This window comes from Nerophis lumbriciformis, linkage group LG11 (assembly GCF_033978685.3).
Source record: "Nerophis lumbriciformis linkage group LG11, RoL_Nlum_v2.1, whole genome shotgun sequence".
NCBI lineage: Eukaryota > Metazoa > Chordata > Actinopteri > Syngnathiformes > Syngnathidae > Nerophis > Nerophis lumbriciformis.
Genome location: NC_084558.2, coordinates 36,813,233 through 36,835,827, shown reverse-complemented (window position 1 = coordinate 36,835,827; position 22,595 = coordinate 36,813,233). Strand labels below are relative to the sequence as shown.

Sequence of the window (22,595 nt, the reverse complement as noted above, 5' to 3'; positions counted from 1 at the left end):
ACTATGATATACTATAATGAATAATTATAATAGCGGCCCGTTTAAGTGCCGACATAAGAGCGCAATCAGGACATCTTTGCAAAAAAAGCTTAAGTACCAATTATTTAAATTTGAACACTTTAAACACGCTTGTTGTAATTGCTTCAACTCTCTGGGATAATTAGCTTATATGGTTATGTGACTACATATTCTCGCTTTTACGTGGACACTGATTGCCTTAATAATTATTATGTTAATTTCATAGTGTTGTGGCAAATGTCTGTGAATCTTTAACACATGGTACAACCTTGAACTGCTTTGGTTAGCCTGGACAAGACTTTCCCTGCTGAAGTGAATTACCATATTTACCTTATTTAATCTAGTTGTCTATGCTTTTGTTGTAGTTTTGATTTACTATCAGTGTTTTTCATTCACTTTCATGTGTGTTTACATCACTTTATTTCAAAGCAATAACAATATGGATTCTGGAGATCTGTGTTCAGGAATTATTGCTACTATTTTTGATTTTAAGCCTAAATTGATTGATTATGCTATTAATTTTGAATCTTAACTGTTGGTTTATTTTTGAACATGCAGGCCAGTGCCTGAAGGAGTCTAATATGACACGGAGAAAAGGACAAAGTGACCTGCTAAGGTGCCGTACAGGCTCAGAGGCGGGATGACACTGGCCGCCTTTTATTAAAGGAAGGCGACGCTGTATTCACAGGACAGATAATTCATGCTCTCACTTTGCCAAATTAATCAGGTGGCATATTAATGGAGTGCGTGCCCATTCTTATCGCCGGTGTGAAAGGCTCCAGCTTGTGTTCTCCACAAAATCACTTGTTAATTGGCTTTTTTTCAACAGTCTTCACTCTGGCCATCCTTGTTTTGTCATTCACTTGCGTTATACATTCCTGGAATCTTTCTGTTATTGTCATTGTATTCCCAGCATAGCTTGTTGCCTTAGCCTCCCTCTCTCCGATGCTTTGTCGCCTTAAATTAACTCCCCAGCATGATAAATAACATGCCGCTATCTGACATTTAGGATGGATGTTGTTGGATTTGAAGCTTTTGTGTTGAAAATTACAACCCCCCAAAAATATTCCTGCAGGGACCTACATCTTGCTTTATCAGTCCGAGAAGGGCGAACCTTCTCATTTTTGACCTTCGCTGGCCCAGTGGCTTATATTTATAGGTGTGATGCTGCTCTAAGATGTTTTAATAGACGAGATGTACAACTATGTGGCTTGGACCTACAACTGGCTTAAAGTTTTAAAAGGACAAGAAAAATCAATCTCAATTTCATGTGGCAGATGTTTTTGTCTCACCTTTAACTCCATTTTCTTGTTAACCGCTAACAAAGACAAAGTTCTTCACGCTGACCCACAGCTTTTTATTCTTACTTTTACTTTTTTACAAAAGTGACTTTTTAAATTATGTTCTAACAATAAGTGTGTCCCCAGAGCCTGTTTTTGACAACTAAAATCTATCATCTTGGTGACTTGTTTGCTCCACTTTTGAGAAAAGATGGTCGGCTTTGAAGTTCTGGGTTTACCTGATGTCGTGTAGGGCTGGACGATTATGGCGAAAATAATAAGCACAATTATTTTTATATTGTAATCACAATTATTTACATGATTATTCATTAATTTCAAAACATGAGTATTTATTTTACCACCAAAACTCAACTTTAAATATAGTTTAAAATAAAACCTGGATATAAATTAGTAACAAATAAACCACAACAAGTAAAGTATCAATAGCAATAACAGTAAATGAATAACAATAGCATTATAAAAAACAATATAATGCTATTGGGGGGGGGGGGGCGTGGTTAAGAGGGGAGGAGTATATTGACAGCTAGAATTCACCAAGTCAAGTATTTCATACATATATATATATATATATATATATATATATATATATATATATATATATATATATATATATATATATGCATACATATATGTGTATATATATATATATACATATATATGTATGTATATATATATATATATATCCTGAAAATATGCAAACAAAACTGTGTTTAGATAATTGATACTTCAAACTTGCATAAATATAACATGAATATAACATAACTTGGCTTCTGAGAGCTTCAAAATGTAATGAATAAAATGCTAAAGTTGTTGATAAACAAGCAATTATTTTAATAAATAAATATGGTCATTTTAAATGAATTATTATGATAATTTAAAATTAATTATTTCAAATATGTTTATTTTAATGTATAATTCTATGGCTGGATGTAATAAGGAGTCAGAAAAAATACAAATAAAATTACAATTAATTTTGATGTTTTTAGCAAAATATAGTAAAAATGTATTTAGTTTTTTTTTAAATTAATAAATATATTTATTTTTAGGTAAGATAAACATAATAATACAATTTATCTCTAGTCTGGATGATTTAGTTATTGTCACCCTGTTGTCCTCCTGTAGTGAAAAAAGGCTGTCCTCACTCAGGTCCGCATGGAGCTGGAGGGGGCGTGGCCTCCAGCTCCGACTGAAAATCGGGAGATTGTCGGGAGAATATTTGTCCCGGGAGGTTTTCGGGTGAGGCGCTGAATTTCGGGAGTCTCCCGGAAAATTCGGGAGGGTTGGCAAGTATGCGCTTGTCGTCAAACACGGCTCTTAGCGTTAAAGCTACAGACACACAAAAAAACGTATTCCCAGTCGGGCTTATGAAAGCCTTTTTAAACTGTCAAAGTTGCAGCATCAATGCTTGAGTTTGTTTTGTTGTAAACACACATCCAATACACGATTGTGCAATTAAAAAAAAAAAGATTTGAAAACATACTAGCCTATACAATAGCTTCAATACTCACATGTATATTAATTAATTCAGTTCACAAACAAAACTATGACTTATTGTCAAATCATCTTGAGCCTCGTAAGTAATCTGATTAGTCGTCAGTGCGGCTCACTTGAGCTCATCCCAAATCCGATAATCAATCAGCGATGTCCTTGCTGCTAATACGGTGGCCTGTTAAGGTATTGATCAGACACAACGCTGTGAATAAAAGTGTGGCGCTTGTTGTTTTATGGTATCGATTAATTTATGGTGGAGAAAAACTATTTTCTGTGCAAACTCGGTGACAGAAACATGTCACCACTGGGCCTTCAGATTAAAATATATGCCACAATACATTTCTCAAGAGTTTAGCACATTTCGTTGTAACGTCCTTATTGATACTGCTGTGGATTTTTCACTTAATGCGGCGAGAGCCAAGTTTCCCATTTTCTATTGTTTTACCAGGATACATCAGATTTACAGTGCACTATAATCCGCACAATTACAGGCCATTTTTGGTGTAACAGTACAAGTGACAACTGCCCTTCAATTTTGACATTGTTGAGAAGTGAGAGAAGTGTTGTTGTCAGCAGGATTATGTCAAAACCACACCATGGATTTCTGGAAAACTTTATGTGCAGTTGGCACAGTTGCAAGAACCGTAACAATTTGGTGCCTGTTGATCACAATGTTCTGGGGCCTCATGTATTAAGAGTTGCTTGGATTTCTGAGCATTAGTTCAAATCCATAAAACATTGTACACAAGAAAAAATTCAGATGTATGCACGCACAAATCCAAGCACATTTCTTTGTTACATTGAAATGAACATGGACTTAATCCCAGATGTCTGTGTGGCTGGGCACGCCTAGTCCACGCCCCCTTATAAACACGCAATTCATAATAAAATTAGCCATGTGTCTGAGATCTGCAGGCTCGGCCCAATCAGGATTCATTATGAGTTGGTCAAAGGTGCTTCTTTCTCATGTTTCGAGCGATCGAAAGAGGATTGACATTGTAAGAATGCTGTGCTGCGAAAACTGCACACAGGCTGAAAGAAAAAATAAATGGTCGGGCATCAGGCAGAAGGTGAAGAAAAAAATGGATGTACATGGCCAAAACAGACCCTGTTTGAAAAGACAGTCACTTCAATGATAAGTAAAACTTTATAAGAGGTGGGTGACCCTGATTACCCCCAATATAAATATAATTTGTGTAACACTTATGTTTGCAGTCTTTTAAATTTAAACATGTCAGCACTATCTGAAAGGATACAAAATACTTTTACTTTTGTTTCATTAGTCAATTTATTATTATAACCCAGGAGAGCTACTTGCTGTCGCAGCCGTACTTGACACAAAATTTGGGTCATTCCTCCAACGTCTCCGGTGCCATTGTGCCACTACCACTGGCTGCTGCTCTCCGCCCGACTGGCCAATTTGTTATAGGAGTCACAGAAACATATTGTGACAGCAATAGGTGGCAAAAAGATCGTCCTCACAAATATTAGTATGAAAATGAAGTAAGAGGCGAAAAAGTACATTTTGTGTCCTTGCCCCGATCTTTTTTACAGTGTTGAAATCAAATGTTGACAAAGCCCGAACGACCACCTCTGTATGTTGCCAAAGTATCCACAGCCTGTAAAAATGTGCGTACGTGAAGCATGAAGTTGGCGTGAGGCAGCGCACATTTCCACGCTCATTGCACTTTTAGTACATCTTAACTTTGCTGTTAAAAGGGCCGTACGGCAGGTTTTTGTGCGTACCCAAGCTTAATACATGAGACCCCTACTCCATGCAGTTATTTCCTCTGTGTATGGGAAGGCAATGACAAAATTGGTTATGTTTCTGCTTTGTATGGAAATATACTTTTTAAAGAACGACAATGTGTTCAAAAAGATCAACATTTTCCTTTGCCTGTTTTTCAAATTGACGCTAAATGAGCCTCTTTCCAATTACCGTATTTTTCGGAGTATAAGTCGCACAGGAGTATAAGTCGCACCTGCCGAAAATGCATAATAAAGAAGGGAAAAAACATATATAAGTCGCACTGGAGCCCGGCCAAACTATGAAAAAAAACTGCGACTTATAGTCCGAAAAATACGGTATTCCTTTTTTTCCAAATAATTAATGCCATGGTGGTGCTTTGTGGTGTAGGTAAATAAAGGAGAGCATTTTCGATATTCACAGCTCTTTTTTTGTTGTTATGCTTGAACTAATTTTAGTGTTGTTATTTTCTACTACATTTCTATGTTTTATAAGTTAAAAGTTGTGTGTTTTTATTCCCCCAGCAACTAATGAGGGAGCGTCAACAAATGGCCAGTCGTCCGTTTGCTTCAGTCGCCCTCGCACTGGACACTAAAGGAGAGCAAACCGAAATGCTGCAGCCGATGGTCGATGTAAGTGCTTTTTTTTTTTAGACGACTGACGCAAACATTATTGGAAAATTATTGTTAAATGACTTGGATAATCTCACTGTGTGCTGCTCAAAATCCTCAAATAGCCGCCCTTTGTCCACAATCAATAGGAAATCTGATGGTCTTTTCTTCACATTCTTTAGAGGAATTGTCGCTCTGCTGCAAATGTTATCTTTTTTCAAGACGAGAAATGATATAATCTAGCCCAAGAAATTGTGCTTCTCCTGTCATCTGTAAATTAGAGAGGGAATGGGCTAACATCGGTGTGATGGCAATTAACCCTTAGGAAATCCAGGGGATATTTTGGGCCATTAATATTATTTGTCTTTTCAGGCAATTTTGGCTGTGTTAAATCAATACTTAGCAGAGGATTTTTTAAAAAACCATATCAATTTAAAATTAAATTTTTGATCCCACCTTTATCTACACATAGTAATCTGTCATGTGGAAAGATACCCTCTACTTGTGGGGGTTAAGTTTCAAGACCGCCAGCAAATGGCGAAAAACTGCACACAAGTCCTCAAAATACCTATTTCTGCTACTACAAACACTATAATATGCCTTTCCCAGTTATTTAACACATTTCAAATTCAGTGGTAGACATTAGAAAACGATTACAGTCATATCAAATGATGTATTGTACTTAAAAAAACATGCAGTTACACAACATCTCATCTTTTAAAGCATACTCCCGCTGAACAATGTTGAGTTAATTGACTTGTGAGACAGCGCTTTCTATCGGCTTGATGTGTAGCTGCAGCCCCCTTTTTCCCTGCACATAGCGCCATCAAACTGTCAAGCCGTCTATGCAAGATATCATTACAATGTGGGGATATCCCGATCTTGATCATGGAATAGGATCGGAGCCAATATTTGCCTTTTTTTAACTGATTGTTGATCGGCGAATAAGCTGGCGAGCCCAGCCGATCTTTACCACAGCTGTGTCACAGTTAGGCCTGCAATGATTCAACGATTAATCTTATTATCGATTCATTTAACCCTTAAAATAGACTCCACAAGTTGTTATTCTTCTAAATCTTTCAAATGAAAAGTTGTAATGTTTTCATATTCTAGGTATTCCTCATAAAACATGTTTGTGACATGAGGCAATTAGCATTTTTATTAATGTGAATGTCAATGTTGTCTGTCTATTTGTGTTGGCCCTGCGATGAGGTGGCGACTTGTCCAGGGTGTACACCACCTTCCGCCTGTTTGCAGCTGAGATAGGCTCCAGCATCCCCCGCAATCCCGTAAGGGACAAGCAGTAGAAAATGGATGGATGGATGGCCTAAGGTTTTCATTAATTTTAAAAATTTGAGTTTTTGTATCACAACCCCACTTTTTCACAAGTGGGTTCAAAAAGACCCAAAGCGGTTCCTATGGAATCTTCTATGAACATTTATTCTTAGCAACTCTGACTGTCCCAATTACACATCTGATGTCATCTCTCACATCTAATTCAACGTGACTAGTTGTGTTTGGTGGCAATGTTGGCAGGAGAGTCAGGTGAGTAGTTGTGTTTGGTGGCCATGTTGGCAGGGGAGTCACATGACTAGTTGTGTTTGGTGGCCATGTTGGTAGGGAGTCACATGACTAGTTGTGTTTGGTGGCCACATTGGCAGAAGAGTCATGTGACAAGTTGTGTTTGGTGGCCACATTGGCAGAAGAGTCATGTGACAAGTTGGGTTTGGTGGCCATGTTGGCAGGGGAGTCACATGACTAGGTCTGTTTAGTGGCCATGTTGGCAGGGGAGTCACATGACTAGTTGTTTGGTGGCCGTGTTGGCAGGGGAGTCACATGACTAGTACTTTTTCATAGCCCTGTTGGCTGGAGAAGAACATGACTAGTTGTGTTTGGTGGCCATGTTGGCAGAAGAGTCATGTGACTACTTGTGTTTGGTGGCCACGTTGGCAGGGGAGTCACATGACTAGTTGTGTTTGGTGGCCATGTTGGCAGGAGAGTCATGTGACTACTTGTGTTTGGTGGCCACGTTGGCAGGGGAGTCACATGACTAGTTGTGTTTGGTGGCTATGTTGGCAGGAGAATCATGTGACTTGTGTTTGGTGGCCACATTGGCAGAAGAGTCATTTGATTAGTTGTGTTTGGTGGCCATCTTGGCAGAGGAGTCACGTGACTAGTTGTGTTTGGTGGCCATGTTGGCAGAAGAGTCATGTGACTACTTGTGTTTGGTGGCCACGTTGGCAGGGGAGTCACATGACTAGTTGTGTTTGGTGGCTATGTTGGCAAGAGAATCATGTGACTTGTGTTTGGTGGCCACATTGGCAGAAGAGTCATTTGATTAGTTGTGTTTGGTAGCCATCTTGGCAGAGGAGTCACGTGACTAGTTGTGTTTGGTGGCCATGTTGGAAGAAGAGTCATGTGACTAGTTGTTTGGTGGCCATGTTGGCAGGAGAGTCACATGACTAGTTGTGTTTGGTGGCCACATTGGCAGAAGAGTAATTTGACTAGTTGTGTTTGGTGGCCATTTTGGCAGAGGAGTCACGTGACTAGTTGTGTTTGGTGGCCATGTTGGCAGGAGAGTCATGTGACTAGTTGTGTTTGATGGCCACGTTGGCAGGGGAGTCACACGACTAGTTGTTTTTGATAGCCCTGTGGCAGGAGAGTCACATGACTAGTTGTGTTTGGTGGCCATGTTGGCAGGAGAAGAACGTGACTAGTTGTGTTTGGTGGCCATGTTGGCAGGAGAAGAACGTGACTAGTTGTGTTTGGTGGCCATGTTGGCAGGAGAGTCACACGACTAGTTGTTTTTGATGGCCACGTTGGCAGGGGAGTCACATGACTAGTCGTGTTTGGTGGCCCTGTTGGCAGGAGAGTCAGGTGAGTAGTTGTGTTTGGTGGCCATGTTGGCAGGAGAGTCAGGTGAGTAGTTGTGTTTGGTGGCCATGTTGGCAGGAGAGTCACGTGACTAGTTGTTTTTGTCGGCTCTTTTGGCAGGAGAAAAATGTGACGCATTGTGTTTGGTGGCCATGTTGGCAGGGGAGTCACATGGCTGGTTCTATTTGGTGGCCACGTTGACAGAGGAGTGACGTGACGAGTTGTTTGGTGGCCATGTTGGCAGGGGAGTCACGTGACTAGTTGTGTTTGGTGGCCATGTTGGCAGTGGAGTCACATGACTAGTTGTGTTTAGTGGCCATGTTGGCAGGGGAGTCACATGATTAGTTGTGTTTAGTGGCCATGTTGGCAGGGGAGTCACATGACTAGTTGTGTTTTGTGGCCATGTTGCAAAGGAAACTTGAAATAACAGAAGAAAAAAGTGCATTTTAAAGTTTAAGAAGTGTAGATGGAAGTGCAGCAGAAAGTAAACAGTTATGTATTAACAGGGAATTTTCCAAATAGATTAATAAGAGTGAAGATGACGTAACGTTGATATGTCCGCATTGTCACAGTCAGAAGTGCAGGACATGTAAGTAGGGCGGATCGATGAGAATATAGTCGATGCTCGAGTGATTAAGTCGTTATATTTATTTTCTTAAAATATTTTTTATTTTTTTAATGTTTGCAAATTCAGGGAATAATTCCTTGAACACAGGAGGACTTTGAGGGCAGAAAATAAAGGTTTTATATGAGTATCAGATGGTAGGTTTTGCTCTAATTTAGTTAATGTGTACTCCTGACTTTATTTTGCCCCAAAATTATATGTAATAAAATAGAATGAGGAAGTAGTTCAAATATTGTGTTGATATGTTTAAACTGTCAATAGGACCCACCATAAATGACATGTAATCGGTATCGATATTGGTATCGGCCGATCTCACCCATGGATGATCAGAATCGACAGCATAAATCCCTGATCCCGTATTATGTTTTTCCATAAACAAATGACACATTTGTTCCACAATGCAAAAATATCCCTTTACAAAATGTTATTTTTGACCCCACATTTATCTAAATATAAACTAATGCACTTTAATATGTTTTATTTTTAATTTGTACATTTCTCTACTGGATGGCACTATCTTTTTGCATTTGAAACATGCTGCAAATATCCTCGCCTTTTTAAAGTTGTCTGCGTTTGTATGTTATTATTTTAGCTTTATTTGTTGGTTTTGGTCATTAAGGACAGTTTTAAGGACCAATAAAGGGAATGTTGCAGCTAATCCTTCTCCGACATTGTCGAAAAAGAAGAAAGCACATCTGACCTTCCTTCCAATTATTTAATAATAGAAAAGGAATCTTGGAGGAAGAACAACGGCAGGCTCAATGTCACTGGGGATAAAAGCATAGCTGCAAGCAATAAAGGGAGCTACAAGCCCAAATTGACATCAGAGGAGCAACAGTGTTTCCTCAGCCAAGGCCGCCTCTGTGTCACCTGCCGCTGAGAGAAATAAAATCACTGTGGCAACCAGCAGAGAGGCACTACATTAGCCATTACTGTATTGCTGAGCGGTGCTCACCACCCATTATGGCATTGTGAAGGGCAGCGTAAAGAACAGGAGAGGAGGACAACAACGCTTCTTGGCTGTCCAAGTGCTGCAGTTTCAAGCAATCAGAATACACACTGCATCCTTCATTTAACCATTCTGATCATCAAATAATTGCCAGTGTCAAATTAATTATTGCTCAATTAGTTCCAGGAGTTTGTTTCTGTCCTCTTTTTATTTTTTCGGACGCCAGCCCAAGCTGTTTGTTTTTGTCAGAGCGCATTAAGGAAGAGCCCACTGGAGACAATTGCTGTAAACACTGTCCCAAGCTGTTGTGGAAATGATAACCGCTAGGAAAAAAACATCCTTCCTGACCCTCTCAAGATGCAGCATGAACCAGTAAATGCCTGGCTGACTCTCACTTAAATGTCCCTGCAGCTTTTCAGGACGTTACTCAGCACACTGGCTTGGAAATATCAGCGCTTCTTCCTCTTAAGTTCTATGTTTGCCGACCAGATTGTAGAAGAAATCACACACAATACAAGCAAAAACCTTAAACCATCATTCTTACTGCTTTCCTCTTTGTCACTTTCTTCACCATTATGTGGCGTAACAAAAAGCAAAATACTTTTGGAGTTGATCAATTGTTCTGATGGCCTGATTTTCTGAATGTTTTTACCACCATACAAGCAATTTGTTTACTCTAGTCAAACAATATAATACCCTTTAGAACCTCATTATAACCAGCGTCCTCTGCAGTAGACATTTTTTTGGCGGTGGATAACTGATTAGCCCTGCATTCGATGGTCACTGAGCTGAATTGGGTAAAGGGGAGAAAAATAATAATAATTTGGGATAAGTGTGTTTGTAGTAGATGAGAGAAATTGTTTTTTTCGGACATTTCATCAAAATCTGTCCATAACTTTTTGAGTTATGTTGCCAACAGACAGAAAAAACCCTAGTGAAAATATAACGTCTTTGGCGGGGGTAATAACGTTTGCGTACTGCTAATCAAAGTGCAACTATTTTGTCTCGAGCGTTTCCAAGCCGATCACCACGCACCACCGCGGAGGGGAGGCTTTCGCTAGGAGCACAGACAATGCACACTGCAGGAAGTAATATGAGAAGCTATTTGATAAACCATCACCCGGAAAATATATTTGTAGCCAGCAAAGCTAAATATTAGTTTGTGAGGTATTGACATTAATCACAATCAGCATTTTCCAAAATGATATGAAAATGTCCACTCTCGATTACACTGCTTGTCAGAAAGTAAAAGTTGAAAAACACTGAACATTATTGTTTTACACTGGATGTTTACATTGTCACTTTAAAGACACTCAACTGTAATTTAAAAAATATATTTACTTGTATACTTGTAACATTGGCTGTTCCAGCACTGTTCTTTGCACCTAAACATGCATGCTGATATAGCAATAAATATGATTAGAACATTTGTTTTTGTTCAAATAGAGTAAGTGTGTTTATCCTTAACATTTCTGCTACTTCATTTTACAGACTGTGGCATTTTTACGAAGCCTTTTTTAATTTTAGGACAATATCTCAATATTATTGCACTGTGGCCTTAATACTATGACAATATTGTGAAATTTTGATATTGTTACATCTATAGAATGTACCAAAGACAAGTCCAAACTGTAGCATAGGGGGCTAATTTAAGTAATAGTAATCAATAGATCCGGACCTCGTTTTATTTGCATGTGAAAATGGCACTAGCTAAAGGTTATAAACTCCTTTTTTACCGTATTTTTCTGACTATAAGTCGCAGTTGTTTTCATAGTTTGGCCGGGGGTGCGACTTATACTCAGGAGCGACTTATGTGTGAAATTATTAACACATTACCGTAAAATATCAAATAATATTATTTTGCTCATTCACGTAAGAGACTAGACGTATAAGATTTCATGGGATTTAGCGATTAGGAGTGACAGATTGTTTGGTAAACGTATAGCATGTTCTATATGTTATAGTTATTTGAATGACTCTTACCATAATATGTTACGTTAACATACCAGGCACGTTCTCAGTTGGTTATTTATGCCTCATATAACGTACACTTATTCAGCCTGTTGTTCACTATTCTTTATTTATTTTAAATTGCCTTTCAAATGTCTATTCCTGGTGTTTGGTTTTATCAAATAAATGTCCCCAAAAAATGCGACTTATACTCCAGTGCGACTTATATATGTTTTTTTTTTTTTCCCTTCTTTGTTGTGCATTTTCGGCCGGTGCGACTTATACTATGGAGCAACTTATACTCCGAAAAATAACGGTATATGCCAGTGTTGTATTGTGAGGATAATGCTGCCCATAGAGGCAGACATTTTTGTTTCTCATAGCTAGCATCAGTGCCATCCTTTCAACAGCAAACGAGTAAACGAATAAACAGCACCCCTGCTGGTTGCAGCTACTTACTGCGCTCCATTTAATCAACTCCACACAATCTAGAGAATTCCTAATGCCATCAATCAGTTTATTGATTATTCATTAATTATATATTACATCCCTGACCTGGCTGGGTGAGGAGATGCCTTTCTCCTCTTTTCCGGCCAACATTGACAATCAAAGTAAAAATTACCTTTTAAAATCCGTCATATTTCTGCAGATATCGTTTTAAATTCAAACACCACTCTGACCACATTCAGCATTGTTTGGCAGCAGTTGAAGGTGAACCATATAAAAAGCAACCTCGTATTTATAAGCCTAATTGCTCAGCATCTGGCGTCATTTAGCTGTTAGAAATACACGTCGATGTCAGAGAGGACACTGACAACAAGTCAATATGACTGACCCTACTATTTGTGTATCAGTGGATAAGTCAACATTTAGGAGCCACTTTATTGACCGCACCAATCTTACAGTATTGATATTTGCTGCTTAACCTCAACCATACTGCAGATTGACAATTCTGCAATGACAGACAGCCAGTGCATATACAGTACAGTATGTATGTAAATGGGACACAGGTTTTCCATGGCTATGAAAAGCAATTCAATTGGAAATGAGCAGAATTCAGTGTTTCCCACAGGACAAGCATCTATTTGTGGTGGTGTGGTCGGGGGGCGGGGGGTGGCAGCGGCAGCGGCGATGACCAAGAAGAACGCGGAGTTGGAATATAATTACAACATTTTATGTACATATTTATATACAGATTTGAACAATTAGTGATTGCAATATTCAGTGTTGACAGCTAGATTTTTTGTGGACATGTTCCATAAATATTGATGTTAAAGATTTTTTTTTTTTGTGAAGAAATGTTTAGAATTAAGTTCATGAATCCAGATGGAGCTCTAATACAATCCCCAAAGAGGGCACTTTAAGTTGATTATTACTTCTAGGTGTAGAAATCTTTATTTATAATTGAATCACTTGTTTATTTTTCAACAAGTTTTTAGCTATTCTTATATATTTTTTTCCAAATAGTTCAAGAAAGACCACTACAAATGAGCAATATTTTGCACTGTTATACAATTTAATAAATCAGAAACTGATGACATAGTGCTGTATTTTACTTCTTTATCTCTTTTTTTCAACCAAAAATGCTTTGCTCTAAATAGGGGTACTTGAATTAAAAAAAAATTCACAGGGGGTACATCACTGAAAAAAAGGTTGAGAACCACTGACCTAGTATATACAATAATATAAACCAAGTCATTGTATTTCATTTAGGATTATTTCATAACTTTATTTAAATAAAAATATATTTTTTGTCTTTTTTAGATACAGTCAATAAATAATGTGAACATGTATCATAACATGGAAATCTAAGAGAACGTGTTGTGAATGAGGATGCTTGTGGACCTGGAAATTATTTTATTTTTTTTACACATTTTAATTTTTTTTTAAAAACAGTTTTTCCGACGTATTCAATTTTAGACGCTTTCTCTTCTTAGTTATTATTTCTCCGGCTGTAGAAAAGACCCGCTCACAGGGCACAGAGGAGCGCGACACAGTTCGCGTATTGGTCACGTGACCAAAACAGCTCATGATCGGTCACGTGACTTTCTAAAAGCGGTACGCGCACCGACACAGGGTTTTGCTCTATGAGCTCGACGCATGCGCCGATGCATCGGTGTTGCCGGACCCATCACTACTATCTACCTATAACACCTGTAAAAATTAAGCAATGCTACCACGCTAGCAAGCGTTAGCTAGCCGGCTATGAGCCACCAAGCTGCTAACTATCGCCAAAAGGCACCATTTAAGTTTTTTTTCCCCATGGCATCCTGGATCAAGGCTTTCAGCAGCTTTTGGATGTTTGAGGTAGAAACGTAGGAAGCGCCATCATTATGAAAAGTAGCCGGCGAATATTTTGATCCCGTCCGTTTATCCGTCCCTCTTCTTCTTCTTCTTTTTCTTCTTCTTCTGGCCCACCAGGTGAATTAAGTGCTATTGGCGGAGTTACCGCCACCTACTGCACCGGAGGTGTAACTACAAGCAACATTCACAGACAGTCCCATTGCTTTTATGAGCGGTCGAGCGAGTCAAAAGCCGAAAAATCCATTTGTGGCGGACGTAATTCTTTCGTGGCGGGCCGCCACAAATAAATGAATGTGTGGGAAACACTGGAATTGTATGTTAGTCTATAGCAGTCTTTCTCAAATAGGGGGCAGGCCCCCCTGAGGGTGTGCGGTGCGATGATAGTGAGCACGTGAGCCCTGGTAACATGCTTTATCACTATCATGTAGTATTAAACTTCAAAACCCGCTTTTAAAAGCAGTGCACTACAAAACATTGTAGCCATTAATACTTACTACTTCATTTTTATTTAAAACAAATGTTTTATTCATTTTTGTTGTGTTGTTCAGTGTTTGTAATTATTATTCTCCTTTCTTAATGTTGCTGATCAATTTAATTTTAATTTACACGTCCATCCATTTTCTACCGCTTGTCCCTTTACTTTACAATATTTAATTTTTTCAGTATCAAATGGTTCAAGACGGTCAAGAAAATGTAAAATTTTAAATAAGGATTACATTTTTATTTTTTTATTTTTGTCCGTTGATCTATAATTTTTTAAATTGTTTTCTTTAATGTTGATAACGATACAATGTTATGCAGAGGTGTACTTATAAAACTATTATAGGCAAATTATGCTATTTATAGCCGCGGGGGGCTGGGTTGGGGGGTACAGAAAATAATTGAGAAGGACTGGTGCTAATAGCTCCTCTGATAGTGTTTACTCGCATGTCTCCTCTGTACTCAGCCATGCATTCATTTGTTGGGGTCTGGTATTTGTGTGTGTGTGTGTGTGTGTGTGTGTGTGTGTGTGTGTGTGTGTGTGTGTGTGTGTGTGTGTGTGTGTGTGTGTGTGTGTGTGCGTGCAAGCGTGCAGTAATGGGGGATCTTGATCATTGGGGTATTGTTTTTAAGTTTGTAAGCACTTTGTGTTGCATTTCTTTTATGTATGAAAAGTGCTTCATGAATAAAGTTTGATTTGATTTGTAAGCAGCAAATATACATGTTTATAGAAACTTTGGTTAAAACAATAGATTTTATGTACATTCAGTTGAATCTTTGAAATGTGATTAATTTGAAGTATTTGATAAAAAAATGTATAAACATATATATAATGTATATATTTATTTAATACAATTTAACATTTTCAGTTGTCGAATAAAACTAATTTTACATAACAAAAAAAAGATATATGAATAATGATATTGAACAATCTGGAAAGTATTATAATTCAAGTAAGTGTCCAAATTAAATATTTCTAATAATGTTTAAAAATTCTGGAAAATTTGAACACACACTTAATGGAGGTTTATGCTAATGCATGCCTACTGTATAATAATATGATTTTGGTTTTGTTTGATATAGTCAGTGTTTGAACTCCAATGTATTATGACCATTTGTGGGTTAAATGCTTTTTTTTTTGGTGACGTCACATGTTTAAATAATAACAATTAAAGTCCCTCTAATATAGCAATGCCAAATTACGTTTTTACCACTGTGGCCCAAGAAAAGAGTGTACAGATATTTGAACGCTTTGCAAAGCATCCCAATTTGGTTTATAACGATGCTCCACCCAGTAATCCTTGTAAGCACGGCTCACAGCGGGTTCTGATTTATGCTTAAATTAGCAACTTCCTGCACCCCCTAACCCCCCACCCCTTGTGCTTTATGTAGCTACTCATTAGTGGGATCACCTGAGTGCTCATGAAGCGACTGACAACCTGATTGCCCTTGGATGCCAGCGCAAGATGGAGCACCCATCTCCCCTTTGTCATTGCGCTCGAGCAGATGCACGTTAATGTTTTCCTCTCATCACGTGACGTTGTTGGCTTGCCTGGATTGACCATCAATAATCATATCCCGTGACGGAAACGTTTTCGCTGGGGTTAAATGTAATAATAGTCCCCTTGTGTTTACATCATTTTTGCGTGTTTATGAATGTTGTTTATGTCCTCCAGTAGAAGAAGTAAACGTTAAAGAAGAGAATAATGTGGTAAATAATGGAAGTATGTTTGAGGGTCATCCTGTATCAGCATCACATGCAAATTAACTCCACCCCTAATCCAGATATGGTCACTTCTTGGAAGATTTTGGAAAATAGATCAAATGCCATAGTTGTACAGTATATTCATATCTCCATATTTTGACCTTTTTTTTGTAATTTTTTTTTTTTAATGAAAGTAATTTAATTATAAAGGATTTTAATGCTAAATCATTTTAGTATTTAATTTAATAAATAGTAATTGAATACATTTTAATTAATTAAAAAAATTAATAATCAAGTCTATACTGTCTAATTAATTTTGACAAAAAATATATGTAGCAACATTTAAAAATGTTAATGTTTTGTTAAAAAATTGTTCATGTTAATGACAAAAAAAACAAATCAGTTAACACTTAAAATTATTTTGTTGCCTTGCAAATCCCCATTTTAAGTGTTATCAAGCTGTTAAGCCACGCATTTAAAGTACAGCTGTTACCAGATGTATTGCATAATGAGCTTCACCAATTTATCCATGTATGCTACGCATGAAAATTTTAATGGGTATATTTAAAAAATGTATATATATATATATATACAGTATATTTGATAAAATTGTAAAATTATGATGAGAAATGTATTAGTACCTGAAGTTTTGCAACTATAAGGCAAGGCAAGTTTATTTACACAGCACAATTTGTACACAAAGCAATTCAAAGTGCTTAAAATGAAAAAAATAAAAATAAAATTATGAATAAAAATAAAATCGTCATAAAAAATAATCCTGAATTAATTCAATTAAAATTACAATTGGCCGATTGTGAGAATGAAAATACATTAAGTTTCGCTTTGAAAGCGAAATAAAATCAACAGCAAATATTGTTGCTTCCCTTAAATGTTTATTTTGTGTTTTCGGGACATTCTGTTGTTAATGCTTCTGTCATCTCAATTTGCCTGACACAAAGAAGTCAGATGTCGGCCAGACGTGTTATTATTCCTCTATTTTATCCCTGTAGACGTTCATTGTGACAATGACATGTTTTTCACGCTTGAGACCAGCAGTTTTTGCCCATTAAAGTCTTGAGTGTTGACACACGGGTATTGTCGACATCGTGGTGGTTGTTGTGTGACCAATTAAACCATTTGTCTCGGGAGGAGTGCTGCTCAAGTCTGCTGCTATAGATTTTACTGTCTGCTCGCCCCAAAGGGTTCATTGAGCAGTCAGTGCAGACGTGTGGACGGTGAAGCAGAGTTTGACGTCACAACACAATGCCATTTTAGTAGTCAACTGAACGAGTTTGCTTGTTTATTTAAGATTAAGATTTGATTGTTTCCTTTGGTTGTGATGATGATGATGTGATATTTCTTATTTATGCCATGTCAGGGCGCACCTAAGCCTGTTGCCATGGAGCCATGTTCTGGAGGGAAAGCCGGAGTGTTGACGGTCCTCATGCGTCTTCCGTCCGGACCCACCAACTTGCCTCCGCCTGGACAGTCAGGTAATTACTCTATGAAATAATCTTTTAGTAAACAGTATTTGGTCACAAGCTCCTTATTTGTAGTATGAAACCTAGTTGGAGGATGGAAGCTAATCTAGTTGGTGTGTATTCAATTTTACCCCAGTAGCTAATTGCTAAGGACGTTAGCATTGTATCTTAAAACCGGACACACAAGCGCTTCGCTTCCCCCAATTTGGTAGGAGGATAAAATTGTTGAGATTATTTCAAAAACAATAGACATCAAGCAGAAGACAACTGTCAGACCTAAATAGTGATGTTAGATGGGATAAGACTTGCATAATAGACAGTTTTATTGTAACAATACATCCATCCATTGTCCCTTTTGGGGTCGCGTGGGGTGCTGGAGCCTATCTCAGCTGCATTCGGGCGGAAGGCGGGGTACACCCTGGACAAGTCTCCACCTCATCACAGGGCCAACACATATCGACAGACAACATTCACACACTAGGGTCAATTTTAGTGTACAGACTCACATAAATCGTCGTCGGCGATCACTCAAAACGAGTATGCTTGTTGGTGGGATTGCCTTCAGGAGAACTCCTGTGCGTGGAATCTTTTAAAGTGGGGAGACTGGTGCACAGACAGCCACCACACTGTCCTTGGCAAAGAGAAGGCCAGGGTCCAATGGCATGGAGACCAAGACAATTGGAGGCCCATCTTTGCTGCAGCCTTCTTCCGCCTTTGTGACCGTTGTGGAGCTTCTATGCAACCATCATCCGCCCACTCCGCCGTTGAGGTCTTTTTCGACGAGGGAGACGCGCAGACTCCAACGTCACTTCTTCGCTGTGGGGAGCTGTATCCGGTGGCAAGGGAAACCCAGGACGACCGGCACCTCCTCACAGCTGCAGGAGGCTGCCGGGGCTCCGGTCTATCGGAGGACCGCCTATGGTGCGCCTACCAGCACTTGCTTTTCTCTCAGGGTGTGCTCCCCTAGCCTTTTGTCTTCCCAGACTAACCCACAAGGCAGCGGGGCAGTGGTTCGGTGATGCCAGGGCGCGTCCACAAAGTGGGCCTGCGCACTTAAATACACACAAGCCAACAATACATCTTCACCGCTTGTTGAGCATTGATTAAAGCAATTACACAGCAGGGATTTTCTTTTTCAGTAACAATTCTTCATAAACGTCTCCCATTCCATGACTATTCTAAAAAGTTTTTTTATTTTTTTTTATGACAAAGTAAAAATAATTACAATACTCACAAAAGTTGTAAAACGAAGCGAAAACCCTCCCAAAAAGCAAAACATGCTTAGAGTTTACTATTTGATGCTCACTGAACTGAGATGTTGGGAGGTATGTTCTTTTGAACAAGTGATGCAAAAAAATCATGCCCAGAATTGACCCTTTAGAGCTAGGGTGAGAAGCTCTGTCATTCGGGCGGAGCGCAGAGTAAAGACACTGCTCCTCCACATCGAGAGGAGCTAATTGAGGTGGTTCAAGCATCTGGTCAGAATGCCCCTTGAACGCCTCCGTCCAACATCGAACGTACCCACACCTCCCCAGGAGACCATGGGGAGAGACCATGTCTTCCAGCTGGCCTGTGAACGCCTCTAGATCTCTGGGAAGAACTGGGCGAAGTAGATGGGGAGAGGGAAGTCTAGGCTTCTCTGCTTAGGCTGCTGTCCCCGTGTCCCAACTTCAGATAAGCGGAAGAAGATGGATGGATGCATGCATGCGAGGCTGAGTTTTACCACGATTTGCAAATGCCTCCATGGCGGCGGTTGTAGCCATAGATATACAGTAACTGAATACAACACGCCCCTTTGAGCGGCGGGCCTATGACAAGCCTAAGATAGTAGGAGCAAAGTACCAGCAGGGCATTCCATAGTTGTAGATGGCACAGAAATGAAGACAAAAACAATGCCGGCACATACTGTATGCATATGGTTGCAAAATACACCCGAGGGTTGAAAAAGACACTGGCAATAACCTTTTTATATGTCTATAAATAACTCTTTTAAATAACATTTTTATCTATAGCACATGATTTGACATTGACAGTTATTTAAATGGCATGAAAATCAATTAGAGGAAAAACGAAGTTGAGTTATTTTAGATATAGAACACATTGTACTGCATTGCCTTCAATGGCAAAGTGGACCCCACTAAGATGTCTGCCATGTCGGCACGTTGCTGAGCATGGCTGCTACAGCACACTATGTATATAGTTATTTTTAGGTGCTAACTCTCGACATCACATGCTAATACAGTGAACCCACTTACGTCGACGTCTCTTGGAATGACTAACCCACGTTGACATAAGCGGTTGTCGTCATGACCAAAATCTAAATCAGCCGTTGCTTGCACGTTTGTCCAGATACATAAGGAGAATTGGCGATGATAAATTATTTTTTAACCTAAACCAGTTTTATAGATGTGATTTTCCTACATTTGTGCATGTTTTTTCATTGAAATTCTTGTATTTTGAATGTGATATTTATACTTTTAACACCTGCTGCATGTCTTAACTAGGACTGTTATCACAAAAATTATCAAATTAATTGATTAATATCCTAATCGCGGTTCTTATTCATTACGACTCTAAATAATTTAAAATAATAATTTTAAAGAATACATTTTTCATAAAAACTTTTTATTTAGGTAATTTCTGCACTTACTCGCTGTGTGTGTACGTCATACAGTATATCAGCAGCCAAAAAGAGCTTTTATAACATGTGTTTTGAAAAGGTTTTTGAGAGTCTGTTTCAATTGAGAATTTATTCTGAATCAAAAAGTCACCCAAAGAATTGGGATAAAATTGAATCATAAATTGTAAGATTGACATCCCTATATTAATCATGTATACCGGTAATCACAAATTAGGTACACATTTTGGCCTTTCCTTTACCTTAACTGTAGATGGTTCCCTCTGAAGCTGATAAATAGTTTATTTATTGCATTTTGTCAATTAAATAGCAGTTGTGTCAAAATTATTGGGGTCTTTTTTTAAATGCATTAAAATTAAGCAAGCAAGTAATTTAGTTGATTAATTACAATTAATACAATATTAAAATCATGATTAATCTGAAGGAAAAAATAATTGTTTGACAGCACTGGTCTTGACTACAATGACAATAAAGCTTTTGGAAAAATATTTTTTTTGGTGGCTAACAACCCGTAAACACATTTCAAATAGGGCTTTCAAAAAAAACAAGTTAACTCATGTGATTAATCACAAACAAACATCACATTCTTCATCTGTAAACACAGATTAATCACGCAATTTATGTCACGCAATTTACATTGCCTTGTCTTTAAATAAAATGGTTACTAGGTTGAACAAATACACGTGCATTATAGAAAAACGTTTTAAAGTTTGACATAGGGCTAGACAATTAATCAACTTTTAACTTAACCATTAAATTGGCTAATAAAACGGATTCCACTGTTGAACGCAGAATATCATCCAAATTTGCATAGATGTGAGTGAAATGTTGTCATTGTGAGGAAAAGAAACATTTGTTTGGGAAAATATCGTATCCGATACCACTCATTGATCCCAAACATACTCCGCCCCGTGCTAAGCCAAACTATGTTGAGACGGTCACAGCGACTAAACTACAAAGCTAAAGCTTGCGAGAACAATCCATACACTCACAACACATCTCATTTGCTTGTGTTGTTGTGAACGACATCATCCATGTACAATCAATTTACAAACTGTGGTCGCAACTTGAGAGGCGCTCGCTCTCTTTTTTTAACAGTCTCAAGTGAGTCGCCTCTTTACTCGTCAAGCTGAGAACAACAGCACAGCACACTTTCCCCCTTCACAATAACAGCGCGGTGCGCCACAAGGTTTAAAAAAAGTACCAATCATTATGTACTTAAAGCACTTATTACACAATTTATTTTGTACATTTACACAATTTGCTTTGACCTAAAATACTGGTCAACATTGTCCAAAGATGTATTGTACCAATAAATGTGAGAATTGTTTGCATTTAATTAACAAACATTTAGTTTTACACATTAAGCACACACTATATGGTGGTAAAATAAGTGTAAAAGGTACAAAAACAACTGAATTAAAAATAGTTAACAAGGAAAAACTTTATTTTGTTGTTTTATATTGCTATTGTTATTTAAATTAATATTTTACTTGTGTCCTTTTATTTTAAACTATATTTAAAGTTGAGTTTTGGTGGAACAATAAATACTTTATACTCATGCTTCTTTTTAAATTAATGAATAATCATGATTGTGATTACAATATCAATCAAAATAATCGTGATTATTATTTTTTGCCAATTTTTTATTTTATTTTATTTAAATTGTGTCCAAATATTGGGGTATTTTTTAAAGGTGATTTAAATCATGCAAATGATTTATAACCACTGATTAATCGTGATTAATCTGATTTAAAAAAAAATCGTTAAACAACACTAGTCTTGACTAAAATGACAATAAAGCTTTTGCAAAACTTTTTTTTAGTGGCTAACAACTTAGAAACAAATCTTCCTGGCTGCCACTTATCGTATTTTTCGGAGTGTAAGTCGCTCCGGAGTATAAGTCTCACCGGCCGAAAATGCATACCGGTAATAAAGAAGGAAAAAAACATTTAAGGCGCACTGGAGTATAAGTCGCATTTTTTGGGGAAATTTATTTGATAAAACTCAACACCAAGAATAGACATTTGAAAGGCAATTTAAAATAAATAAAGAATAGTGAACAACAGGCTGAATAAGTGTACGTTATATGAGGCATAAATAACCAACTGAGAACGTGCCTGGTATGTTAACGTAACATATTATGGTAAGAGTCATTCAAATAACTATAGCATATAGAACATGCTATACGTTTACCAAACAATCTGTCACTCCTAATCGCTAAATCCCATGAAATCTTATACGTCTAGTCTCTTACGTGAATGAGATAAATAATATTATTTGATATTTTACGGTAATGTGTTAATAATTTCACACATAAGTCGCTCCTGAGTATAAGTCGCACCCCCGGCCAAACTATGAAAAAAACTGCGACTTATAGTCCGAAAAATACGGTATTTGTACTGAACAGGAAGTCACTGT

General features: G+C 37.9%; 1 protein-coding gene across 1 annotated transcript in view; it reads left to right on the top strand.

The window, feature by feature from the left end:
* Window positions 1–22,595, top strand: part of atrnl1b (attractin-like 1b) — a 113,325-nt gene that overhangs the window by 89,183 nt on the left and 1,547 nt on the right. The window contains exons 27-28 of the mRNA XM_061966723.2: window positions 5,082–5,189; window positions 17,434–17,548. Of these exons, the coding sequence (XP_061822707.2) occupies window positions 5,082–5,189; window positions 17,434–17,548 (223 nt within the window). The remainder of the gene's footprint in view (window positions 1–5,081; window positions 5,190–17,433; window positions 17,549–22,595) is intronic.